Source organism: Plutella xylostella, chromosome 8 (genome assembly GCF_932276165.1).
Source record: "Plutella xylostella chromosome 8, ilPluXylo3.1, whole genome shotgun sequence".
NCBI lineage: Eukaryota > Metazoa > Arthropoda > Insecta > Lepidoptera > Plutellidae > Plutella > Plutella xylostella.
Genome location: NC_063988.1, coordinates 2,175,874 through 2,185,386, shown reverse-complemented (window position 1 = coordinate 2,185,386; position 9,513 = coordinate 2,175,874). Strand labels below are relative to the sequence as shown.

At 47.9% G+C, this 9,513-nt stretch overlaps 1 protein-coding gene across 1 annotated transcript; it reads right to left on the bottom strand.

Annotated features, from left to right (window-relative positions):
• Window positions 1-2,637: 2,637 nt before the first annotated feature.
• Window positions 2,638-8,427, bottom strand: LOC105398506 (arginine-glutamic acid dipeptide repeats protein). Its single transcript, XM_038114917.2, has one exon. It carries the CDS (start codon window positions 8,039-8,041, stop codon window positions 2,771-2,773), a length of 5,271 nt encoding a protein of 1,756 aa, XP_037970845.2. The 5' UTR covers window positions 8,042-8,427; the 3' UTR covers window positions 2,638-2,770.
• Between the last annotated feature and the right edge of the window lie 1,086 nt (window positions 8,428-9,513).

The window sequence follows — 9,513 nt, the reverse complement described above, 5'->3', positions numbered from 1 at the left end:
GCTTATAATAGCAATAGTTAAAAGTGAACAACACAGGTTTTAACATTCTGGCATGAACTTTATGAAGCTAGTTCCAATATTTGATTTGAGATGGCGCTAAAATTAATAAAAGTCTATATTTAGCGCCATCTTTTAACACACACACTAGGAGTCTTAGTAACGAAACAAGGTTTATGTAGTTCAAGGTTATTTTATATAGGTGGCGCCTAAGTGGGAGGGTTGTAGTTATAGCTATATAGGGGAGTCAGGAGATCTTGACCCTCACTGTACTTACCCAATGTAACGTTAATTACCTACTCAGAAACTTTCATTATGAAATAGTTACTTAACTCAAATTTTGTAAAATCGCGAAGAAAAAAATACAGCTGTAGGTAACTCTAGGTAGTTAATTATTTGTGTAGATAACTTTAGACTTTATAGTATGAAACTTGCTCAGTACTTACAAGTAAATCGGTTAGGTATGGGATAAGTATTATCTTCCATCGGGACACCGAATTGATGACTCATATAAAATTTTATCATGTAGGTACCTAGGTAAGTATATAAAACTTATACTTAAGTAAAATACCTAAACTACAACAGGTTGAGGACACACTCATATCCCTCATTAGTATATATATAAGTGAGTTAAATCATTAGTATATAGGTGAGTAATAAATATCTACTTAATGTGAAAGTTCGTTATTAATATAATTTCCTACTTCAAACAAATCCATAATAACTATACTTAGTTATTTTAATAAATTTGAGTGAAACACAAATAACTCAGATGCAGTATGGTTCGTATCTACTTATCGCTATTAATAGTGCTATAAAACGCGTTTTATGACCATTGGTAACTGCTACGTGAATACAGTACATAATTTAACTGGTATAAACTGATATAGTAGTTATAGTGCCCACATTTGCCTACTGTGACTTCGAATAGGAAAATTTAGACAGTAGTAACTACAGTGTTTAGTTAATACACTTATTAAGCGTTGAACTAAACTTATAGATATAAGTACAGTACATAATTTAACTGGTTAAAACTGATATACTTTAGTTATTATAATAGTACCCACATACCTACTGTGACTTCGAATTGGATTTTTTTTACAGTGTTTAGTTAATACACCTATTGAGCGTTGAACTAAACTTAGAGGTATTTATTTACTTACTTGTTGTAAGCTTTGCTAAAGTTCAATGAAACTGCGAAGCAAGGAATAATGATATTATTACTACCTAGTAACTATTGAAGAAAAAAACTGTATGAATTTTCTCACATATATTATTCAAAAAAATTACACAAAAGCACTAAGACATCCATTTAACCTTATTGTCTATGTAAATGAAGTTTAAACCGACACGCAACTCTTAATAATTAAGAATATATTCTTCTGCCTCTAAAAATAATACTCAATCTCTTTAAATATAAGAATGTAACTATAGCTCTTTACAAAACGAAAGATCTACTAAGCGACACGAGAAATGTAAATCTATAGAATATCCTATATAATTCTCATTTTATATCTAACATGATCTATTAACAATTTAATTTATATTACATGAATGTGCAGAACCACTGAAACGTGAAAATTACAAAAGTCCAATCATTTGGACAGATCTATATACGATATCGTCATTATCATTATGAGACCATCATTTACTTTTGCATGTGCACTATTTACTGGCAAATTATTACGGAAGCTACATTATTCAACTTTGAACACAAATATTGTTTCAGAATATAACATTAGGTGGCTATTTTAAAACATCGTCTTAATTTTTATTACAATTATATAGGTTTGTTAAAGAGTTAAGAGACAAATTATTTGTACTTTTTTAAATTCACCAGACTTGGCTAATGGAGTATGTTATCAAATGGTTTGAAATCTATGACTGTACATTGTACAATACGAATCAATGCCTCCGAAATGATTGCCGACAAACCTACCATTATCACATTTTATAACAAACAATTTCAGTATTTAAATAGAAGCATCTTGTTACAATTTTACATAGCTAACATATTAAGTCATAATTATAAAATTATTGCAAAGATCATTATCATTACGAAGGCAACATTTATAAAAACGTTAACCCCTAAGAAACTGATATGTAAACCCGAACTGGCTGGCTTATATACAAGACGGAGGTTAGATTCAAACTTACAAACGGACGACTACATTACATTGTGTAAAATATAAATATGTCAACATAATCCCTAACCTGAGAGTCCACTAGACGACCAATCAATACGTATGAATTCAGGGTTCACATATTACAGAAGGCAAGGGTGGAAGATGAAAGAAGGTCCCTACTTGTTCGTAACAAGCCTTATAACTACCGATAACTTAGAAAATCTAAGTCCTTTACGAACTTCTCTACTAACTTTACAGTTATGAACAATCTTACAAGTATTTATAAATAACTGGGCATGTCATGAACATAAAAATATGTCGAAATACGGCATCCAGTGTGCGGCGCTGCCGACGCCAGACTACTAATCTCTTAATTAAGTAAATACATAGAATTAATAATTTAAACTAAAATTTAATCATGTATAACGTGTCACTCGCTATCACCTCATAACGCACGATTTAAAATTTTAATTATGACTAGGAGTTATTAAAAAAATTTGAGCATGGAAAATAAACATACTACAACCATGCGACGATAAAAACCATTACAAAAGAACTTAAATACGTAAGTTGTAATAAATATGGTTTGGGCCCGGGCGCGCTCAGTCGCTGAGTAGCACGGGCGGGGCGGGCGCGGGCGCGGCGGCCTAGGGGCGCGAGGCGCGCGCCGCCTCCTCCAGCGCGCGCACCTTCAGCTCGCGCTCGCGCTGCTGGCGCATGAGCTCGTCGTGCGCGGGGTGCGCGGGGTGGGCGGGGTGCCCCGGGTGCGCGGGGTGGCCCGGGTGCAGGAAGCCGCGCTCGCGCTCCATGAGCAGCTGGCGCTGCAGCTGGTCGTGCGCCGCCGCCTGCTGCGCCAGCTGCTCGGCGTAGGGCCGGCCCAGCAGCTCGGGGTGCAGCGGGCGGTAGGGGCCCAGCGCCTGCAGCGCCTCCTGCTGCGCCTGCGCCGCCTGCTGGCCCGGGTGCAGGTGCAGGTGCGTGTGCGAGTGCGCGTGCGTGTGCGCGTGCGTGTGCGCGTGGTACTCGGGCGAGATGCCGGCCATCTGCAGGCGCACCATGGGGTCGGCGGCCAGGGCCAGGCGCTCGGCAGCCTCGAGCTGCGCGTGGTGGTGGTGCGGCGGCGGCGGCGCGGCGCCCGGGATGCCGAGCCGCTCCAGGCGCTCGCGCTCCAGCTGCGACAGCGCGGCGGGCGCGTGGCCGGGCGGGAACAGGCCGAACTGCACGGGCACGGCGCCGGGCGGCGGCGGCGGCACCCCGTAGCGCCGGTGCATCTCCAGCCAGTGCGGGTCCACGCGCCCGCCCGCGTTGCTCTTCATGAGCTCCTCCTTGAGGCGGTCGTTGAGCTCGCGCTCGCGCAGCTCGCGGATCTCGCGGTCGCGCTTCTCCCGCTCCAGGTGCTCGAGCTCGAGGCGCTCGCGCGCGCCGGCGCCGTACATGGAGGACAGCTGATACTGCAGCACGGGGTCCATGCAGTGGCGCGGCAGCGAGCCGGGGCTGAAGGTGGCGTGCGGGCGCGCGTACTCCGACAGCTGGCGCAGCGCCGGCGTGTCCGGGTAGCCGGGCGGGCGCGGGAAGCGCTCGTAGGGCGAGGCGGGCGGCTCGGCGCGCGGCGGCTTGCCCTCGGGCTTGTCGGGCGTGGCGGCCTTGCGCGTGGCGGCGGCCAGCTTGTCCCGCTCGTCGCGCTCGCGCTCCGCCTGCTTGCGCAGCCGCTCCTCGCGCTTGCGCGCCAGCTTGCTCTCCGGCACGGGCTTGAACACGAGGTCGGTGCGCGTGCACGAGTTGTAGTCGCCGCGGTTCCAGTGGCGCAGGAAGATGGCGGACTGCGAGCGGTGGCACTCCGTGTCCTCGATCTTGGGCTCGGGACTGGGCCCGGGCGGCGCGCGCGCGGGGCTGGGCGCCTCGTCGTCCTCGGGCGGCGGCTCCGGCTTGAGCTCGGGCTCGTCGGGCGCGCGGCGCGGCGGCACGTGCGGCGAGGGCGCGCGCGGCAGGCCGGCGGCGGCCGCGTGCATGCGCAGCGACTCCAGCGAGCTGGGCGGCGGCGGCAGGCCCAGCAGCCCGTGGCCCATGCCGCTCGGCTGGATCATGAGGTGGCTCGGGTTGGGCGGCATGAGCTTGGGGTGGTGGCGCAGCAGCATGGGGTCGGCGGGCGACAGGCGCTCGTGGTGCTGCAGGTGGTGGTGGTGCAGGTGCGCCGGGGCCGGCTTGGCGCCGCCGCCGCTCATCTTGTGGTGGATGGACTGGCTGGAGGAGCTGCTGGTGGAGTGCGAGATGGACAGCGTGTGGTTGGCGGGCCCGGCGTGGCTGGGCTTGTCGCTGGTGGCGTGCAGCTGCGAGTGGTGGCTGGTGGAGTGGTGGTGCGTGAGCGTGGTCTCGTGCAGGCGCGGCTCCTCGCCGTCCTCGCGCAGGCGCGTGGTGACGGAGGAGCTGGTGCTGTGGTGCGAGGAGCTCAGCATGGTGGTGGCCTCGAGCGGCTTGTCGTGGCGCAGCGGCGGCACGGCGTGCGGCAGGGGCCCGTAGTAGCCGTAGGGCACGGCGTAGGGCCCGTGCGGGTGCGCGTGCCCGTAGTACGGGTGCATGGCGTGCGCGGCGGCCGACAGCTGGAAGATGGAGGGGTGCAGCAGCGGGTGGTGCGCGTGGTGCAGCGGCGAGGCGAAGGGGTGCTGCGGGTGCGCGCCGGCCATGGTGGCGGGGATGGACAGCGGCGCCGAGTTCATGAGGTTGAGCGCCGAGTGCGAGACGGGCGGGTGGCCGGGCGACGCGGACACCTGGCGGTGCGAGGGGCTGGCCAGGTGGCGCGAGAAGGGCGACGTGGCGGAGTGGTTGACGGAGCCGTGGCCGGCGGGCGGCGCCTTGCCCGGCGTGGGCGTGTGCGGGCTCTTGACGGGCGCGAGCGGCTCGGGCGCGGCGGCCGGCAGGTGCGGCTGGTGCAGGAACTCGGGCTCCTTCTTGATGCTGTCGACGCGCGGGCCGAGGAAGGCGCTGGGCGGCCCCGGCGCGTCGGCGGGCTGACTCGGCGGCCGGCTGTTGTTCTCCATGCTGGAGATGGACTCGCGGTCTCGCTCGCGGTCGCGCTCGCGGTCGCGGTCCCTCTCCCGGTCTCGCTCGCGGTGGTCGCGCTCCCGCTCCCGCTCTGCGCTGTGGTGCTGCGATATTGAACTGCCGAGCGGGTATCCTGGCACCTTCACTTCCTTTAGTGATTGCAGGGGATCTGCATTACCCTGTGTGGATAAGTTGGCTGGCATATTATCTGGGATTTCTTGCTTTATCTTTAGATCCTGGGGCATTGAATCATTCTGATTTGATGGTGGTGGGATCATGCTGCCAGGGTGAACTCCGTGCGTAGGAGGCAACTGCTGAATAAGTGGTGGCATGGCCCCGGGAGGCATTGAGCCTGGCTTATCCATGCCTGGGTGTCCAGGGTGAGCACCGGGGTGCCCGTACATCGATGAAGGCATAAATCCATAGGGTCCTATGTTGGCGCCACTGCCTACAGATATGAGTGGTCCTGGCGGCATGAGGCCGCTCATTGACGGCGGCTGGCTGTGTAGAGGCGGGGGCATGCTCTGTGACGACACAGGTATAGGGGATGGCTCAGTGGACCGTACTCCTAGGTTCTCAGGTCGCACTGGAGGTGGGAACAGCGGAGGTCTCAGTGAAGGGCCAGTATTCTCCATCTTGGGCATGGGTTGGGTTTTCAGGTCAGTTGGCTGTTTGTCTTCAGCCTCAGTCTCTTTGTTTTCTTGTGCATGGGCTGGAGATATTGGTTCTGTGTTGGTGTTGGTGGGGTGTTCCATCGGTGGTGGAGACCCACGGACATTTGTAGGTGATGGGCTTATTCTTTGCAGAGTTTCCATCCTTGGAGTGTTAGTTGCATCCATTTTATTCCCTGTAGATATGGTTGCAGTGAATATTTCAGGTGCATTCTGACTCTTCAATTCTGCAGCCTCATCTCTTGGTTCCAGTTTTATGACAGTTTTCAGTGGGTTCATCAGGTTGTGTTTGTTAGGATCACTAGGTGCAAATCCCATGTTTGGTGGATATGGAAAAGATGGCAATCCTGGTGAGAAATCTTTAGCACTTCTTATAATAGAGCTTTCCTTGGGCATGTTGACAGGGTTGAATATATTGCTAGGTACACCTTCAATTTTAATATTATGGCTGATTTTGGGATTGTAAATGTGAGAGTCTTTGACAAAAAAGTTTGTATGCTGCTCTAAATTGAGTGGCTTTGGCTGATTCATTGGATGTCCAGGGAAATTGTGTGAAAGGGGATCTTTCTGGAACTCCTCTTTCTGAAGATTAAGAGAATGTTCTTCTGTGTCAATTTCTTCTTTGATTTTAATCTTCTCCATAGGTTCAACAGACATAGGTGTTACCTTAGGTATAATAAGTTCAGTTTTAGGATATACAGCACTTGGCATATTCCCTTGGTTGTGTGGTAGTGGTCTAGGTTGATTGGCTGGTTCAATAACTTCTGGCTCCTTGGGTGTGACAGGATCAGGCACAGTTTTCAGATCCAGTGCATTTCTGTCATCTTTCTCAGTTGCAGCTTTGAATGGTGGTGGAGGCACTGGATCTTTCTCAACTTTAATAAGAGGTTCTGGATTAGTTTCTACTTTAGGAGTGGGAGGCTCTGGAGGCTTAGGTGGTTCAGCTTCAGCCTCTTTGTTAGGTTGTGCAGGAGGTTCTTTTACAGTCTTTGCCATACTAAAGTCACATGCTCCAGTCTCTGGTTCTGGAGGTTCACTCTCATCCATTGCAGGGAAGCTGTCATTGGTCAGGCTCTCTGACGGGCTTTCAGGTGGATTATCTGCCCTTTTCTTCTTCATTTGTACATCACCATCCATTATCCCTTCAATTTTACCATCATCTGGCAGGCGTTTCTTAACTTTAGAAACATCTACTACCTTACCATTTGCCACCTTTGCTGGTTTCTTTACCTCTTTACTCACTGGTGAAGGTGGAGGTGCCTTTTCTGTGACATTATTATTTGTACTTGGTGCCACTTGTGGCTTTGTTTTAATTTTGGGTTTAGAGTCTGTATCACTTTCCTCTTGTGGTTTCTTGCCATTCGGTGTAGTCTGTTCCTTTGATTTGTTTCTAGTCCTCATCCTGCTTGGTGAATCCTCGGGATTTTCAGGTCTAGTCTCAGGTTTAGGCGGTTCACCAGCATCTCTGGAATCACTGTCATCCTCAGAGTTTTCATCTTCTGTGACTGAACTAGTCTCACCTGCTTCTTTAGCATTTGGAGACGGGCGTGAGCCATTTGTCTCTGGCACTGTGGGGGTAGCTTCAGGTGTTTGCTCTTTAGGGGTCCCTGCCCTTGAATTCCTGGTATTCCTCACTCTTCTTAGAGACGCTTGCCTTCTTCTCCTATGTGGCCTGTTACTACTAGCACCGGGAGTCTTTTTCCATAGATAATAGAATTCCACTAACTCTGCAGTGTCCTTATGAGGCAACAAGTCTTTCTTAATCTTAAAGAAGTTTTTACCAAACTGTCGGATACCTTTAACAAACCGTTTTGTTTCCTCCTCCGACCACTTCTTCTCAATACCCTTAGGTACTGGGCACTTCACTAGGGCTTGTAGAGCGCGTCCAGGGTCGTAGCCCGAGTCGTGGAGTACGTCTAGCGCGTTGATGGTGGTGTCGTCGCGGCTGGCGGCCACGCAGCCGTCGTCCGGGGAGCCGCCGTCGCACATGCCTGCGAAGGCTGCCATGGAGCGCGCGGCGCGCAGGTACATGACCAGGTCGCGGTCGTTGGCCTGCGCGGGCAGCCACCTCAGCTCCTCGCCTCCAGGACACGGCTCGTCAGGACCGAGAGGGCCGTTTGTGCGAATATCGGGCAATAGAGCATATATATCCTTATCCTTGACGGGTTGGTTCGGCGTGCCCACTTGAACCTCACCCTGATTCTGGGCCATGGCTCGGAGGCGACGGGCTATTTACACTGGACACAGGTTGTTCACACATAAATAACTTTTAGCACTCAGTTTACATAGCGAACAGTCAGAAATAACTTGACACAGCGGAAAGTCTCTTCTCAGTTTGGTTGTTGAGGATTCGTAAAGCAATAAGAATGCCAATATACATAATTATTGCTGCTAATGGCCACCATTACACGATGCATTGAGCTTCATTTTGAGAACTTAAACTGTACACATACATTGTAAACGATATTGTCACTTATTTAATTAATAAAAACAAGTCTTTTCGGTCAGAATTTATACATATTTTACTATTATTTTAGTAAATGCTATCTACATGCTACCCTTTTGTTTAGCTTCGCCTTTCTTTAGCTGAGACCATAGACAAATATTTTCTATAAAATGGCTGCCACGAGATATATTACAAACGTTTCGTTACTGTTTATTTTGGAAATTTACTTATTCGATTCATCACTCGTTGAATAGGTACTGAAATGGGAACACCCAAATATTCCGAAAAACTTTTTTCCGAATTTGATAACACCGAATATGTAATTTACGAAATATTGCAATACCGATTTTTAAAAATATCGAATTATAAAAATTACGATAATTATAATTTCGAATATTATAATCACGAATATTGTTATTACGATTGTTAAATATACGAACGTTAAAAAATACGAATACTTTAATATACGAAAAATAAAATACCTATTTATTAAAATCACGAAAAATTAAAATCCCGATCGGAAATATGATAATTCGTGATTTTGACAAAAAATCATCATATAATATGCCATTTATTTCCAAACTAAAGTGACTTAAGTATTAATTTTATATAGTTTTACAATTTAACATTCTATATCAAAATTTTATCAATTATCTTAAATTCATTATGATGCATTATTAATTATTAACTTTACTAAATTGATTACATTTCTATAACTAAGTATACATTATTTATTAATTTAACCAATTAATATCAGTACTTACTCTATTTTTATTACATTATTAATTTAAATTAAGATAATTTCATTATTAATTTTACTAAATTGATTACATTTGACAAAAATACATAAACGTCTTTAAAACTTCAGAACCAAAACCAAAAGATAGGTGCGACGACGAGCAAAGCGAGGAGGAGCGTGTTAGGTGCACATAGATATCGAAAATCAAAGCGGAGCGCAGCGAAGCGGAGCGGAGCGTTTCAAATATAGAGTAAATTTTTTGTTATACAGTAAAATATTTGTAGTATTTGTTGTTAAGTTACAGAACAAAGCCAACATAATATAATACAATTGCTCGGATTTTTACGGTGGTTAACCTTAAAAAGCTTAGGACCCAAACCTAAAGATAGGTGCGACGACGAGCAAAGCGAGGAGGAGCGTGTTAGGTGCACATAGATATTGAAAAACAAAGCGGAGCGCAGCGAAGCGGAGCGGAGCGCAGCGAAGCGGAGCGGAGCG